Source organism: Pseudorasbora parva, chromosome 3 (genome assembly GCF_024679245.1).
Source record: "Pseudorasbora parva isolate DD20220531a chromosome 3, ASM2467924v1, whole genome shotgun sequence".
Taxonomy (NCBI): Eukaryota; Metazoa; Chordata; class Actinopteri; order Cypriniformes; family Gobionidae; genus Pseudorasbora; species Pseudorasbora parva.
Genome location: NC_090174.1, coordinates 42,967,962 through 42,986,177, shown reverse-complemented (window position 1 = coordinate 42,986,177; position 18,216 = coordinate 42,967,962). Strand labels below are relative to the sequence as shown.

The following is an 18,216-nucleotide window of genomic DNA, read 5'->3' as shown; positions in this document are numbered from 1 at the left end:
TAGAGAAAAAACGAATGTATTCGCGTTATTTAAGAACTGCTTGCACTCACTTGGAATGAATGTACTAATATTTGAATCTCTTGCGTACATGAGCACTCAGTCGTAATGCCAGGACATTGCACATATTCATCTCATTTCATACAATCAGAAATCATACGGCCGTCTATCGCACCACACACAGGACTACACATTGATTTCTCTTTCGGAGTTTTTTTTAATACAGCCAAACGAAAAGGTCTGTATCTGATATTTAAAATAATATTGCTTGATCTCAGCCATTGGGTCATTTGTTTAATCAACATATCATATCGCAATTCCATAGCGTAACGTAATCATAAGGGATAACATATGAGAGTATGGCCTGTAATGCAGCTTTGAAATGATTTGAATTGTGAACGCAACTTTAGCCTAAGTTACAGTTCTAAACAGTTTTACTGGACTTAAAAGGTGCAAGTACAAGTCCTTCTACTGAGAGAAGCAATGAAGAATTTCCAGATGTTTACATTATTTATGGCGTAACGTTACACATATGCGGTTCAGAAATCATTTAAATCTGTAATATATCGGTTATGAATAATAAATAAATAAACACAAATTATAAAGACACATTTTGGATAAGCGGTTTATTTTCATTGAGGTTTACTTTCACCTTCACCTGTTGTTTCCAAGCTGGTAAACTGACAAATTGCACGTCATTTGAGGGTTTTTACCCCCACGCAGTTCACGAGAGCGGCTATAGCAGTCCATAACACAGCAAGCGTACACCATTAGAATGTGTTTTTAACTATCTAACACAAGTTTTTACGTCTACCTCCACTACTACACATTCGCTATGTAGTGTCTGTGTCCTAAAGTCCACGAATGAGATCCAATGTGCTGTTTCCAGGAGGGAAAGCTAAACAATCACACTCCATTTGCGATTAGGTTTCCACTCCGGTCGTGAGTGCGATTATGACAGTTAATGACACAACACGCGTTCACCATTATAACTGTTTTTAGCTGAATTAGTTCTACTTTTAGAACTAAAAGCGTCAATTTCCTATACAACACAGTACCGACAGCGGCCACCGTGACCTAAAGTCCCAAAATGCATTGCGTTGCTTACGTCACGATCCCAGACTCTATATAGCATTCAATGTGTAACGAGTAGAAATATAGTGTGGCCCCTTTAAGAGCTGCGCGCGCTCCCTGAAAACGAGTTCTGCATCTTGTGTATGTGCGCACTGAGTTTTGAGCTCCCATGTGTGGGGATTATTCTCTGTTCTTCTGTTGCTAACAGTCAGTTATTTTGTTTTATTGAGTAATGCTGTGGACGAAAATGGAGTTTGTGATGAGAGTTCAGCGGGAAATAAAGCGCGATCTGTTTGACGTCAATCGCCTCCGTGTTTGCATCCACTCCAGATATATTATGTGAGCTATCCGCATTTTTCACCCGGACACAAGCGTTACAAATGTTGTGCTTTAATGTTCACAGACCATGTCGCGATTTGATGGCCTACAGCTTTACATTCGAGTTTTTCGTTCATCCACCAGTTTGCGTGTATTACACCAAATCTACGTTATAATGTAAAGTTAATGTTCATGAATGGATTCCGGGATTCCATCTGCGTCACAGAAATCAATCGGCCTAAGTTATAAACATACCTTTATTTGCACTGAGGGATGTGTTCCCGAACATGTTCTATGTGTTTCTTCATTTGCATCCACATTTTGTGCAAATTTGATATCCTCCAGGACAACACCACATTATTTTTTTCTATATCCAAAGTATTTCCATACTAGCCAGGAGTTCACTGTAATGTATTGACGAACCTTTGCATAGTAGGCTCCTTTAAGAGACCCAAGACGGGGGAGGGCATTCCGGTTTTTCCCCCTGGGGGATTGTATATGTGTTTGGGCCAGTTAAGTTCCGGCTATGGCCGAATGAAGTTGTACGTTCTACACTGCCTGATACTTCAGTAAAGTTCCTAAACTTGTGACGTCTCCTCCAGTTATTCAAGTATATTACACTGGCGACGAGTGGACTCGAACCAACTATGTGCAGATAAGTTTTTTTTTTGTGTGTGCCTGTTATAGTGAACGTGCTTTGTCTGCCATCTCGAAACGAAAATGACTACACTCGGCCGTATAGAAGAGTTTGATGAATGCTCAAGACACTCTTTTGAGGAATACGTAGAAAGACTGGAATGTTTTTTTCATGCAAATGACATCGAGGACGATGCGAAGAAACGTTCCGTGCTGCTCAGTGTCTGTGGGGCAAAAACATATTCCACTTTACGTTCAGTGCTGGCCCCGACACAACCGTCTACTGTGACCTATGCAAACATTGTCGCTGCCCTTAAACGCCATTACAGCCCAGCGCCGTCAGAGATTGTTCAACGGTTTCATTTTCACAATTGTAAGCAGAAACCTAATCAAAGCATCTCTAACTACATTGCTGAGCTTCGACGATTGTCTGTGCACTGTGCTTTCGGAGACCAGTTAGAAGCCATGCTACGTGATAGAATAGTGTGTGGGGCTCTGGATGAAGCGCTACAGCGACGCCTACTGGCTGAACCCACACTCACATTTAAAGAGGCAGAGGAAAAGGCACTAGCTGCTGAAACAGCACTGTTAAATGCTCGCCTACTTCGTCAGCAGCAAAACGAATCACTGCAGGAGGACGATGTTCATTTTGCAGCCCATGCACATGCATCAGTACACAAGACAACAGTTCCTAGTGAAAATCAGAGACGTGACAAACCATGTTTCAGATGTGGCAGTCAGCATACTCCACAAACCTGTAGGTTTTCTGCAGCGGTATGCCATTACTGTAAAAAAAGAGGGCACATAGCTCGTGTGTGTTTAACAAAGACTAGACATGGTACGGACAAGGAGGCAGACAACACAACAGCAGAGCGGCATACAAACGTTATAACTCATAAAGAACAGAATGATTACTCTGTGTACAGCACCACTACAAAATCAAAACAAGGGGGGCAGAAGCCGTATCTGGCCACTGTTATATTGAACAAACAAGCACACACAATGGAAGTGGATTCAGGAGCTGCATGCTCCTTGATTAGTGAGCATACTTATCACTCGTTGTGGCCTTTTCAACCCCCTGAAATGCATGCAAACAGTGGAATACTAAAGCAGTGGTCACAGGCAACCTTGGAAGTGAAAGGCAAAATATTTGTGGAAGTAATATACAAGGGGACGCAAAATACACTACCCCTGTTTGTCATTCAGGGCCAGGGCACTAGTCTGTTGGGACGGGACTGGTTTGATGCTTTAGGAATATCAGTCGAAGGAGTACACAGGGTACAGCTGCAGTCGATAGACGACATTTTGACTGAATATTCAGAGGTTTTTCAGGACATTGGGGTTTGCCGGACCCCCCCGATCTCTATTGATATTGACTCCACAGTTACTCCACGTTTCTTCAAGGCCCGCCCAGTTCCTTTTGCTTTACGACCGCAGCTTGACGAGGAATTGGACAAATTAGTCACTCAAGGCATTTTTGAACCTGTTCGGCATGCAAAGTGGGCAACGCCTATAGTTGTGGTAGCAAAAAAAGATGGAGGCCTGAGGATCTGCGGTGATTACCGCTGTACTGTGAATACAGCTGTTAAGCCTGACGTGTACCCTATACCCACAGCATCTGAACTGTTCTCAAAGCTAGCTGGAGGAGTAGTTTTCACTAAACTTGATCTGAAACAAGCTTATCAGCAGCTTCCATTGGATGACGATTCAGCTGACTTGCTAACTGTTAATACTCACCGTGGGCTGTTCCGAGCTCGAAGGTTGCAATTTGGGGTGTCAACAGCAGTCTCAATATTTCAAAGATTTATGGACACCTTGCTCGCAGGAATTCCAGGGGTCCAGCCATACCTGGATGACATCCTAATTTCAGGCAAAACCATAGAAGAACACAACGCACGGCTACGGGCCGTACTGAAGTGCTTTGCTGAAGCTGGGATGCGACTAAAGAAAGAGAAAAGCATTTTTGCAGCTACACAAGTGGAGTTTTTGGGGTTTCGAGTGGATAAGGATGGCATCAAACCAACCCGTGAAAAGGTAGAAGCTATCCAAAAAGCTCCGCCCCCACGGAACAAAACAGAACTTCAGGCATTCTTGGGGCTGCTTAACTTTTACAGCTGTTTTCTACCAAATAAGGCCACTGTCCTGGAACCATTGCATCGCCTTCTAGACCAGTCTGCCACATGGCAGTGGGGAGTAAAGCACAAGATGGCATATGCTGAGGCGAAACAGTTACTACAAACGGAGGATGTGCTGGTGCATTATGATGAAAATAAACCCCTGGCAGTGGTTTGCGACGCCTCACCATATGGGCTTGGAGCTTTATTGTTCCACATGGAACGTGACGGTGGGGAGCGGCCCGTTTGCTTTGCTTCCAGAACAATGACCACCACTGAACGTAATTATGCCCAAATTGATAAGGAGGCATTGGCGGTTGTTTTTGCTGTCAGGAAGTTTCACCAGTATCTCGCAGGCCGCCATTTTATGATTTTTACAGACCACAAACCTCTGCTAGGACTCCTACACCATTCCAAGCCAATGCCTGCCATCCTTTCACCACGGATGCTACGTTGGAGTCTGATCATAGGAGCTTACGACTATGAACTGTGCTACAGACCAGGCAAACACATGGGCAATGCTGATGCCCTGAGTCGCTTACCCTTGCCAGCATCTGATGCGGTTACGCCACCACCCCTGGAAGTACTGCTACTGGAAATGGTGCCAGATGCCCCCATGCATGCTAAGCAAATCGCTAAAATGACGCTTAAGGACTCTGTCATGTCTCGAGTACTGCGCTGGGTGCTGCATGGGTGGCCGGCTGATATAGAGGATAGCCAGTTCAGACCTTTCTTTTCTCGCCGCCATGAACTCTCGGCACATAAAAATTGTGTGCTTTGGGGAAGTCGTGTGGTTGTTCCTTGTTCGGCAAGAAGAGAAGTACTTGCTATGTTGCATGATGCGCACCCGGGCATTGTACATATGAAGGGACTCGCAAGGAGTTATGTGTGGTGGCCAGGCATGGACCGAGATATAGAGGAGACTGTCAAGGCATGTGAGACGTGTCAGAAGTCGCGTCATGCACCTCTTAAAGCAAAAGTACATCCTTGGGAGTGGACAACAAAAAGATGGTCCCGGCTGCATATTGACTTTGCAGGCCCTTTTCAGGGCAAAATATTCCTCATTGTGGTTGATGCACATAGCAAGTGGCTGGAAGTGTCTCTGATGAGTTCCATGTCATCATCAGCCGTCATTAACGCACTGAGACTATTGTTTGCAACACATGGTTTGCCCGACATCATAGTCTCAGACAATGGTGCTGCTTTCACCTCTGCAGAGTTCAAAGAGTTCGCAGAACGGAACAGCATTCGCCATGTCACTACAGCACCAAATCACCCAAGCTCAAATGGTCAAGCTGAACGCATGGTGCAGACAACAAAGGAGGCCCTGTCTCGCATCACCAAGGGAGAATGGCAAACCAGGCTTGCTCGTTTCTTGTTGTCACAGCATGTCACACCAAATTCGGCAACTGGAAAAAGTCCTGCTGAGTTGCTTATGAACCGTCGACTTACAACTGCCCTGGATCGTCTGCATCCTGACCATGATGGTGATATGCTCCGCAGGCAGGAGCTGAATGCTGAGAAATGCCCTGGCACGGTCAGAGAGTTTAGACAGAATGACTTGGTGTTCATGAGAAGTTACACCAGAGATTCTAAGTGGATGCCGGGAATCATCGTAGACATCACAGGTCCCTTGTCCTACAAAGTCAAGGCTGGCGATGGGCAGGTGCACAGACGACATGTTGACCAACTGCTGAACAGGGTGGCACCCTTGGCTGACCAATCAAGGCCCGAGCCAGATGGCTACACTGTTCCCCCGTCAGAGCTTGCAGGAGCTGAAATGGTTGAGTTACAGCCGCCGGCATTAGAGGCGAGAAACCCTGGTGTTGATGACTTTACGGGAGCTGAGGGCCTGCCTGAGCCTCCTCCTTCTCGGAGGTACCCTGTAAGAGAGCATCGCCCTCCAAGAAGATTTTCAGATTTTGTGGACTGGGGGAAAGGGGTGTAATGTATTGACGAACCTTTGCATAGTAGGCTCCTTTAAGAGACCCAAGACGGGGGAGGGCGTTCCGGTTTTTCCCCCTGGGGGATTGTATATGTGTTTGGGCCAGTTAAGTTCCGGCTATGGCCGAATGAAGTTGTACGTTCTACACTGCCTGATACTTCAGTAAAGTTCCTAAACTTGTGACGTCTCCTCCAGTTATTCAAGTATATTACATTCACGACGGCGTTTTGCTTTCACCTGGGTCTGCGTCACTGACGTCTGTCTTGTTCTTCTCCATCTGATATTTGCGCGCATGGTTCTCTCCCGCGCCCCGCGCCCTCTATTCAATATTAGTAATTTCCTGGATCGCGTTCTTTTTCCTCCTCTCTTTGCATTAATGATTTATTTTTACTCAGTAACGGATGTGGTTTAAAATGTAGCGAAGTACAATACTTTAATCAAAATGTACTTAAGTAAAAGTAAAATTACAGATTTTTAAAACTACTTAAAGTAGAAGTACACAGAAAAACTACTCAATTACAGTAACGCGAGTAAATGTAATTCGTTACTTTCCACCTCTGAGAACAGGGCACAGTTTGTATGAAAAATTGGTCATGTGAAAGCTGTCATGCAGACCTGAGAGCACATCGGTACCACACCATACCTGGAGGAGGTTGCAACGAGTAGGAATGTAGTGTGGGTCCTTTAAGAGCTGTGCGCTATCTATTGAACTGCCGGTATTTTGTGTGTGTGCGTGCGCGCTGATCCGCGATTCACGTGAACAGTGTGAGAAACACGGATCGGGAGCGCTCTTGTTCAGAAAAGTAACCTGTGTATTTGTTTTAGCCGATTGTAATGTATTTAGTTCAATAAAACACATGTGTTTTATTGAACTAAATACATTACAATCGGCTAAAACAAATCTTCACGGTCACAAAAGTGGATCTCCACGGTGATGGTGTTAATGATTTAAATCGAATATGAGTGAGAGCGAGCTTGCAGTGTAGTCGCACATCACGCTCGGACTGCAGAGAATGTGCTCAGTGTAAAAATGGCAAAAAAAGGTAGCTTATGTAGGCTATAACTGCACTTGTTTCAGAATAGTAATGTTAACCCATTTCTTTCCCTATTAATGTTTGCTGCTGCATCCTTTACGTCTATGGCTTATCTTAATTTCTCCAACTACTGGCTACACCACTGATCAAACAGAAAATGGCCGCTGCGTTAATTGCACGTTAATAAAATTAGTGCCGTTAAAATGAATTTGCGTTAACGCGTTAATTTTGACAGCCCTAGTTCCAACACTATTAAGATACATCCTCAGAAGTCAGCTGCCTATTAAGACACTAGACAATAAGCAGTGAGCTCACAGTGTTTTAAAAAAAAAAGACCAACTGTGCCCTCATTGTCAGTCTCATCTCCCTCAGAATCCTTAATTAATTCTCTCCTGTCTCTTTTCCCATGTGGTAAGAAGCCTTTATTTCCTAATGGCGTATAGTTTTCCAACAGGTCCTCTCTGAATCCAAATGCTTGAGGCACAAAATGCAACAAAGACGCTCAGTGAATAAACAATGGCTGTCTGTCTCAGGATCAGCTATAAGCAACCAAAATCCCTCAATACTCTAAACTGTCACAGCAGCCTCTCAAGCACATGGTTCTGATGTATGGATATATCACACACAGAGAGAGCACAATAGATGCAATCCCAATGCAGAGTAAACTCAGTTACCCTGTTCTTTTTATTGCATGTTAAACCCATCTGACATCACATCAGATTTACCATTCATCTGATCTCCTGCCTTTTCTCAACCCCAATTGTATTTCCATGGACAAATGCGAATCCTTGTGCATTCATTACTCCTCTAGCAAGTCATGAGGTTATTTTTCAAGCTCAAACAAGTTGAGCTTTATATCTTATGTCAAACACAAAGCCCATTGCACTCAGATGCCTATAAAAAATACAGAATGTAATAGGTGTGATGAAAGGAAATTATTAACGCCTCAAAAATTACATTAAGTGGATGAGGAGAGGATGTTTTTAAAATGTCCCATCTGAACTACTTTAGGTATAACTTGTGGCACAAGTCAGTACAAAAAATATATTTTCTGAAGCTGACTTGCTAAAAAAGGTAAAATCAGCTTACATTGATAAACCACCACAATGAATTGTAAGCTAGATCAATAATCCTCCTTTTGCATGTTATGGGATATTTGAAGTGAGACTTGAAGATGCTATTGACTTTGAACTAAAATTGATCCTTGAATCTCTTGACCAGCATCTATTATTTACTTTGTGAAACACTCAATCACAAATATTCTGCGAAAACAAGGCCCCTTGAAATATTTACAGACTAATACGTGACTGTTGTGTCTCTGGAAGGTCGACAAGCCTAAAAGTTGTGTGAGAAAAGTGAAATCACACACACACACACACACACACACACACACACACACACACACACACACACACACACACACACACACACACACACACACACACACACACACACACACACACACACACACACACACACACACACACACACACACACACACACACAAAACAAACATGGCTCTGTTGAGTTCTGCAATAGTCAGCACATTCTCACACGGACAAACAAACCTTGAGCAGGCTCTCACAGAATCTGTGTCCACAGAGAATTGCAGATTTTCGCAAGACTGCAACACCTATAGAGTCAAGATGTACTAAAGTGTTTTAAACCTGAAAATATGTAGCGTACACTACCATAATATTGTTAAATCCACAAAGACATTGACCAAGCAAATACAGTATAGATATAACAAACAATAGACAAAATATTTCCATATGTTTTAATATCTATGGAAAGCACTCATACAAATCTCTCATACAAATGCACACTCATACAGTGCAGACACACAGACGGAAATATTAACGTGTGCAGAAACTTGTCATGTGCACTTTATCAGTAAAACAGTTTTTTAGCTGAAAAGATACATGACATTTCTCAGTAGCGATGCAGTAAAGTTGCTGTTCTTGAAGCAGTTAAACTCGTCCCATACCCAAGATCGTTCGACCCAATCTAAACGGTACTATAAAATTCGAGACCGAACCTGACCCAAACCCAAAATCGGTTTCTTACAACAAATTTTTTTTGTTTTTTTGTTTTGTTTTTTTGTTCTTTTTGCAATATGCTGTTTTTCAGGATTGCATGCAACAGTCAATCAAATATTTAAGCAAATGCAGTTCTCAAAGCACAGCGGCCCTCTCAACAGTCAGCACACAGAAGCAAAACTGAAAAAGCACATACTTACAATTATGAAAGTTTGCTGGGTGAACAGGTGTAACAGTAACATAAATTCCTCTTGGATACCAAATGTCGTCAAAAGAGTTTAGGGAAAGTATTGCAAAACAATTTGCACAAATATATCTTCTCAGTACAAGTTATGAAGGAAGAGAATTGCATCACAGTCGATGGTTTCAGCGTCGTCCTCCTCTGATTAAAAGTTAGTCCAGCTGCACTGAAGTTACTCTTGCTGCTGCCGAGCAGGAGCACATTTGCAAAACAGCTTGTTAATGTATATACAGTGCATTTATGTGTGCTTGTATATATTTTTTCTTTAGCTACAAACCTAAACCCAACCCGAAACCTGTGAGGTAGCAGAACTCTAGTAATAGCTACTCTGCGTCACGCATTAATGCACACCTGAAGTGGTATTTTTCCAATAATTCAATGGCCCGTAAATTATTCTTTACCGTCACTATTGATCAATTTAGAGCAAAGCCTTACAGACCCAAAATGTTTGAACCATAGTTTTAAACGTTTTAAGTTTTATTTTCCATTTCTCAGTTACAAATCTTATATACAACTGTACAATTTGTTTGATTCATACTCATGAAAAAAAAAGAAGACCAAAGAATTCCACAGGGTCTGTCCATGAGCTACTGTTCATCATCAGGCAAACAAAACATTCCTCAAAAAAAAAAAAACACCTCTCGACTGAAGCTTGATGACTACATTAGATTTCACATTATTTCTATTTATTCATTCACCCTCATCTTTCTCGTATACAACCCAATACAATACACAAATGATGGTCCCCTCATGAGTGGGAGATCAGTAAAGAGTATTTCTCTTCTTTAATGGGATGTCTCCACAAGCAAATATCTCCCTCACAGACTCATATAGAAAAAAAATCAGGTCATCTAAAAATGGCATTTTTGTATCCCTCTTTGTGGCTCATCTATAGTAATACATAAAAAATGAGCCTCAATAAAACATTTCCTCTCCCACTAAGTGGAGCTCAAAAGTAAAATGATCCTAGATCAGTCTGTCAGAAGAAAAGAGGTATTGAGTGGCTCCCTGATGACTGTTGAGGGGGTGTAAATAGAGACGGATATATTCGGCCACTGCCACACAGACAGCTGTTTTTCAGGGTTTTTAAGACAGCAAGTCTAATCTCGTGACCCCTGTTCTGTTACACTGCATTGCAACGCATCTTGTCTAAATTCTCTCTTAACCTGCATCCATTATGATTCATTTGCAGACAATTACAAGCTAAAGGTCTGAAAATCTCTCTCACACACAGATGGTTTAAACCAGTTAAAACAGTTCCAATCTGGCGTTTTTCTGGGGGTAAATCAGCCTCATTTTACCTGGATGAACTTGGTCAGGGATATTAGTTGCAGCAAAATACATTGTCTATTTAGCATTCTGCCACTGAGAATAATGGCTGTGTTTGTCATAATGATAAAAGGCCTAGGCAGAAGAGTATTGTTACCTGATACCTGGGATTCCCAGAGGATCTCAGTATGCTGATGTGCACTCAATGTACTTTGAGCAAACAGAAGCTCTGCTTCAAAACCTAGTAAGCTCACTGCCTATACTGCCAGCTTAGGCAGCATCCGAACAGTCTTGGAACCTTACAAGTGAATCCGGCGCAGCTCTAGTGCAATATATGTTGTTTTTGTAATTTATAGTTATTTTATTCCATGTCAGCACCAAATCAACATTTCAAAATAACACGTCAATTTAATACTTGACAGAAATTCTAAAATGTCTCTGATGCTATAATGATGCAATACTAAAAATAAAACCAGTTTATTTTTTTAATGGTAATTAAATAGAAACTTTAAAAGAACAGCCATTATTTGAAACAGTAATCTTTTGGAACATTGTAAATGTCATTACGGACACATTTAAATGGTAGTGCATTTCTCTCATCTTGTTTGCCATCTTGGATTTGTTTCATTACTGAGCTTGTCGTGATGCATTCTGGGATTGCCTTTACAGTAAATTTGTCAAAACAAGGTATCATTAAGATGCCAAACTTTTGGAACAAATTTCACAGTAGTGTTTTAGAGGTTTTAGAACAGTGCTTCATTCCCTAAAATTCTGCGTAGTACAACCCGTGGCGGTCTAACAGTGAGTGTTGGCCATACAGTTTGTGCTATTTTTGAACTGTATCTTACGGAAATTCACCTCCTCAAAGCAATTCACCTGCCACCTTCCATGACTAGATTTCTCTCTTTCTGAGAGAGACCAAAGAGTCAGGTCTTTTCCTGTCCCTTTTTTGGAAGACTGACAGCTTAAAGATGTAATAATTCGGTGGTGTCAAAGAAAGACATACCTTTAGTGGGTTCTGTGCGCTTGGGTAGGTCCAACGTGTCATAGTTTTTGTCATGCTCTCCGTTTTTCCTCCCTAAGTGAAGAAGGGGAAGGCAGAGTAAGAGAGCGTGAGAGAATGATACAGAGAGAGCAGTTGTAAGTGTCACTCTATGAGAGACGGAATTTACTGGTATGAAAATGTCAAGTAGACTCAAGTCTCAGAAACATACACAGTCACAGACGTGCCACACATAAATCTAGCCACTACACAGATATGCAGAGACAAACTCTTGAAATCAGCTCCCAAGAGTGGAACCCCCCACTAAAAATCCTGGGCTTTTGTCATGGAGGACGGCAATCTCTAACAGTGAAGTAATGGACACTATCACACACAGAGAATGTGGTTAATCTACATGTACAAATGAACATTCTGCCTTTATTTACTCACCCTCATATTGTTCCAAACATATTTGACATGCTCCAAAAATGACAAAAAGCATCTTAAAAATAATCTCACACACACTATATATCAAGTACTCTTAAGCAGTGGTGGCACCCAAACCCTGCACATATTGTGTGTCTCCTTCATTTATCACAACTGATTCAACTCATCATCTCATTAATAGAGACTGAAAGAACTAAATTGGGTGTGTCTGAAAAGGGAGACATACAAAACGTGCAGGGCTGGGGTGCCTCCAGGACAGGTTTAAAAACCGCTGCGCCGAAGCCACAATATTACAGGAAAAGACCAAAACCAAAACCAAAACCAAATTTTTCAGTGAAAAGCTTGTCTATCACCGAAGCACTTAACATCTTATTTGTACAAATTAAATAAACAAATAGAAATTTGGTGAATTGGTATAAAAGGCAAACGTGCAGTGCATCTTGTATTGCAATCACGGTGCACCAAATGTAAATATGCAAGGGACGATTTTTAGTGAATGTTGAATATCTGAATGAATTATTAAATGAATGAATAAACTACATTATTATTTAATTCATCTTTTTTATTGGTTTTCCTTTAAAAAGCCTTAAAACAAGATCAAGAAATGAGAAGCGAGAAGCAACACTGCATAATATACTGGCATATTTTTTAAAACCTAAAATCTGGACTGCATTATTTTATTATTGTATAATGTCTCCTGGGGTACGCTTATAATGTTAGCATGATTCTTACATAAAAAATGGTCAATTTCATTATTTTTTAAAATATAAATTAATTAAATATTTTAAATATTTATATATTTATAAAAATTTCAGCCGTCTGATTTGAACGCTCTGTTTGAAGGGGCGTGTCTGCTTTGATACTTCAGTGTAACGCCCACTGCTGTGATTGGCTAACATCTTTGCTTATGAAATAGCCAAGTATTACATGTTTAACTCTCTCAAAAACTTATAGTATGTTTTTACTATTACAGCTCTCAAAGTTAACTAATCATGAAAAGATTTGATTAGCATTATATTTAGACCTATTGCATTATATTTCGATTGTGGCATGAAAGGTTGCAGTAATGAGCATTGTAGCGATCACAGACATGTTGAGCGCAGGAATGCATTCCAATATTGCATCTCTATTTCTGCACACTAATGAAAGCTTTCATCACAACTGACAGTGCAAACACTATGTAATGCAGACGTAATTTAACATAGAGTGTACTATGGCACTTATGTTTGACAGCCTTGACAGTCAACATTCGCTTTCAATGTATGGATAACTATTTAAGCATTGTCTAACATCTCCTTTTGTGTTCTATATAACAAAACAAACAAAAAAAATCATATAGGTTTAGATTAACATGAGGGTGAGTAAATGATGACTTGTTTTGGGTGAACTCTCCCTTTAAAGAAATGGACAAGAAGACAGAATGAAAAAAACAGGCCTTGTTAACAGACAAGACACACGCAGACATCTACACCCATTTAAAAGGGCTTTGAACTTGCTAAATTGGCACAGGTTTGACATTTCCTTGAAGAGAGGAACACTGGTGTTTAAGAATGAAAGTTGAAAGAGTGAAAAAATTTGCAGTGATTAAAATTTTATTCTGATAAAGATGTAGGGGTGTATGCTGAGAGAAACAGGCAGACTGAGGAAAAGCAGGAAGATACACTCACCTTGATTAAACCATTCCTCTAAAGTTAGCCCAATGTAGGAACAGCAGCAATAAGAAAAAAAAGCAGGCAGGGGAAGAAAAGAGGAGATTCAGAGAGTGTGTGTATTAAAGCAGACAGAATCTATTTGTGAAACACTTTAAAAGTACATAGGAAAACGGAGTGTATAAAAAAAAAGAGTTTATAGCAAGTCTAAAGTTTGGGAGAGAGTCAGTTCCATTAGTTCTCTCAAGTGAAAAAGAGTTTATCAGTTTGCACCGCTCTTTAGAGCAAATTCACTAAATGGTTACAAGGAAGTTAGTATGATTTCATGCATCGTTGTGTTCTGCAATGTGTCAGAACAATTCATAATGTAACAGAGCGTGCGCAGCATTCTCCGAGTTGCTGCTGGGTTATTATAGTGAGCATTTGCATAATCAGAACTGTATGAAGAACTGTTTCAATGGCTGGGCAATTTACTTAGATTGCTAAAGTGTCAAAGTCAAGTTTTTCAGCTAGCCACCTGAAAATCAACACATTCAGTTTAATAGCATAGACATATAAACGTCTATTGGCTCTCTGAGTGCTGAGGCTCATTATTACAACCGTTCAAAAGTTTGGGGTCAGTACAGTTTTTTACAATGTTTGTGAAACAAGTCCCTTTTGCTAGTCAAGGCTGTATTTGTAAAACAAAATGTCTGTGGGTTTTGCGACTAAACCTCGTAACTTTATTGGATCCTTGAACCTATTGGTCACTCAAACCTTATAACTCTGCCCCACCTCTATTGAGAATGAATATATAGGGTATTTACAGTATATAGGGTCTTACAATCATGTCAGGGGTCTCTCCTCAACCACCACCAGTGAATGAAGTGCTGTAAACATTTTGGACTGTTTCTGCTTGTTTGCAATGCAAGGGTAAATAAAAAATTGGTTCTTTCAATAAGTACAGCATTTTCTTTATAAAAAGGTGATATCAATGATATAAAGGTGCTTTTCTCTGCTCCTGTTTTATGTATTTGAGGATCATATGTCTTATTCTAAAACTTGTTGAGTCATAGAAAATAATGTCTTAAATAGCCTCAATGTAGTAGCGTTGTCAAAAGTACGCACTTCGGTACCAAGATGGTATTGAAACTGAAGAAATGTCATGTTTTCGAAGCATTGATCATTGTAGCCAATCACAGACATATATATGTTGAGTGTGTGAACACAACAGACAATCAGAGGATTTAAGAATCCGTTCAACAGCATTCAAAATGCTAGAGAGAAAAGCTGGTATCTTAAAATGTTTACAATTTCAGTACTGTACTTTTGACAACACTACTGTGTAGCACTTCATCTTTTATAACATGAGATTTTTGGCCAAATGAGTGCCTACATAGCTGCAATAACCTTTATAACCTGTTAAGCTGATAATAATAATAATTTGTTACATTTATAAAGCACTTTTTCCGAAGGACATCCTGGGATTTTTAACGACCAGACAGTCAGAACCTTGGTTTAACGTTTTATCTGAAGGACGGTGCTCTTTGACAGTTTAGTATACGGTACCATCACTATACAGGGGTGTTAGGACCCACAGACCCCAGGGTGAGCGCCCCCTGCTGGCCTCACTAACACCTCTACCTGCAGCAACCCGGTTTTCCCAGGAGGTCTCCCATTTAGGTACTGACCAGGCTCAACCCTGCTTAGCTTCAGTGGGCAACCAGTCTTAGGCTACAGAGTGATATGGTTGCTGGTAGAAAATGTAATGCAATGCACTTCTAATTACTGACAAAACACGTCAAAAATTCTCTGAAATTTACAGGTGAAAAACCTTGCAACTCTTGATTTTGGTGATAATAATGACACATGGAAGTATATGTGTATTATATGTATTATATGTATTTACTGTAACTTTTGATCAATAAATGCATCCTTGCTAAATACATTTCTTTACAAAAACTTACTGACCCCACATTTTTGAATGCCAGTGTAATTTAGCCTATATGACATTAACACATTTTAATAATGAAGAAATAAATACAGCGATACATTTTCTATAATTTCTAAGATTATAGTAGTTAGAAATTACACACTTTCTCCTTAATTTGCGGTAAGCCAACATGGCAACCTAAACATTGTGTTTTGTGAACAAGACTGTGAAATAATGCCGGGACTATAGATCTTTCCAAATAGCTTGCTGGGAAAACATTCCTTAATGCTTGTTAAGGGCATTATCTGGTGCAAATATAGGCCACTTGCATCTTCAAAGTACATCTCCAGGGCCACTGACAGATAAACAAACCTCATTTAAAAAGGTCCATGAGGCACAGTATGACATCAATGTTGTCATCTTTGCTTTTTTTTGCTCCTTCGGGTCGTTTACTGAGTTCCCTTATAGATCTGTTTGAGAATCAATTGACTAATTCATATTCAAGAGGTCTCTCATCAGTTCATTTGCGAGAGAACACAAATCTGGACAAATAAAACAAAAATGTATCATACATTTTTTTGATAGAAACCAGCTGGAACTGGAATGAACCTGCTCTTTTGGCATTGTATAAAGAATGAGTACCTGGACAACAGTTTAAAAGCAAAGCGCTTCAAAGAACTGATTCAACTCAGACAGTGTAGCACCACAAGCACTGAACCTACACCCACATCTATTTAAAGATGAATATTGATTCAACATTGATACTCCAGACACACTCCAGTAATGAATCATAAGCCACAAAAGATCACAGGCCAAACAAATAGACTCAAGCATCATTTAGCTTCCTATTATCTGCCTGCACTGGGATTTATGCTGTTGTGTAAATGCTAGGATCATACTGCCCTCCATGAACCTGCTGCAGATGGAAGAATATGGCTGTTGTTGATGATCAAGACTCAATGATATAAAGGTGCTCAATACTGTTTTAGAAGTGTAAAGCACATAAATGAGATAAAGAAGAATTCAATAATGACCTTTGGCCTTCTTTCCTCCGAAGCAGCCTGCATCATCTTTCTTCTTCCTTTGAGTGCCAGCAGAGCCGGGGCCCTGAAGAGTCGAGGGGTCCTGGAACTTCTCAGCCCCTGGAACTTCCTTGTGCACGTGGTAAGACAGGTTCCTCATGATGCAAACACAATTCTCCACAGACTAAAAGACAGCAAGAGAAAGAATTGTTTTTAAAAAAATCAACCATATTCTAATATATATATTCTAATGACATTTGTGTGGTTTTTACATCCAAAAACATCATAACTAATAATGATAAGCTATTTTCTACACTGGTTTTGAGGCTGTTTTCTGAACGCTGGATTTTGATGGGTGTGACACTGGAGACTTTGAAGTAAACGCCCACGGCTAGGATTGGATAAGATTTGCATATTTAATGAGCTTCAGCTCTCCTGTTATATCCATGCCTCTGTCAGTTCAGTTCACATGAGAGAGGGATTATTTTGAAAGCGGCAATGCAGCGGCAACTGCAATGATTCTCTCGACCACAGGCTGAAAAATCCTCCCTCCCTCTCTCATTTCTATCAATAAGGGGGAGGGGGAAGTACTCTCAGAAATGCTGTTCCGCCATACATTATAGTTCTCCTTTTTAATCCGCTTAGAAAAAGCACCACATTTTATTTTATGTAATCATACTTGATCGTTCAACTATTCGTGTAACTGTATTTAAATAGGAAAAACGTGGAGGTGTTTGGTACTTCTAACTTGATCTCTGTTTGGTACCATAGTGAATGAACTGGGCTTAGTGGGGTAAGCTAAATGCTATCAGATCATCACCGCACATCAGAGAGATTAAGTGCACGCACTCAAACGAGAGAGGTATGCATCAACTCGTCTTAGTTAAGGGAATAACATAGTTTAATATGAAAAAGCGGTGATGTATCCCTTTAATAACTGAACCTTAAAATAAAGTGTAACCATATAAGTTAATTTAGGGCAGAAATTGTATAATGTTTAAACAAAGATGGATCCAGGCTCCAGCTTCTGCTAAATACACTCACCTTGTTGTCCATGTCCTTCTTTCCCACAGCAGACTGCAGTGCATGCAGCAAGGCATCTACCAGCCCCTCACACTCTCTCAACCGTCTGCGTGCCTCTGCACCGTCTGAGCTCACATTCCTACAGCAAATAGCAAAAGCATGAGTAGTAAGTGCAAGCATTTTTACTAAAAGTTTTTGTTGAGGAAGCTACTTTGAGAAACTGTAGTTGCCAAGCTACAAACTAATCATAATTTAAGTAATTAAACTTTAGTCAGACTGCTCTTGTAAAAGTAAATAGAAGCTACTGCATGGTAAAAAGAAGTTAAGGAATTAAATATGCCAATAACATTTAAATAAAAGTGGCTCAACGGATCACAACATGTATTGATTCATGGATTGGATCCTTTTTCGATCAGCAATTAATTACTTAACCCTTGTGCTGTCTTTACTTTAAAATCACACTGGTGGTCTTAGTGGTCAAGAGAGATCGGACCCCTAATATTTAAATTCTTTT

At 40.4% G+C, this 18,216-nt stretch overlaps 1 protein-coding gene and 1 long non-coding RNA gene across 16 annotated transcripts in view; one reads left to right on the top strand and one right to left on the bottom strand.

The window, feature by feature from the left end:
• The window catches only part of arvcfb (ARVCF delta catenin family member b), a 280,305-nt gene that overhangs the window by 46,374 nt on the left and 215,715 nt on the right, over positions 1-18,216 (bottom strand). For 12 of the 15 annotated variants that reach the window (XM_067438967.1, XM_067438969.1, XM_067438973.1 and 9 more), the window contains 4 exons: positions 17,724-17,841; positions 16,692-16,863; positions 13,764-13,781; positions 11,674-11,745 (listed from right to left, as the gene is read on the bottom strand). In XM_067438967.1, coding sequence (XP_067295068.1) covers positions 11,674-11,745; positions 13,764-13,781; positions 16,692-16,863; positions 17,724-17,841 — 380 coding nt within the window. The remainder of the gene's footprint in view (positions 1-11,673; positions 11,746-13,763; positions 13,782-16,691; positions 16,864-17,723; positions 17,842-18,216) is intronic. The other 3 variants (XM_067438968.1, XM_067438977.1, XM_067438980.1) reach the window with 1 other exon arrangement.
• The window catches only part of LOC137071204 (uncharacterized), a 186,880-nt gene that overhangs the window by 82,039 nt on the left and 86,625 nt on the right, over positions 1-18,216 (top strand). The window lies entirely within an intron of this gene.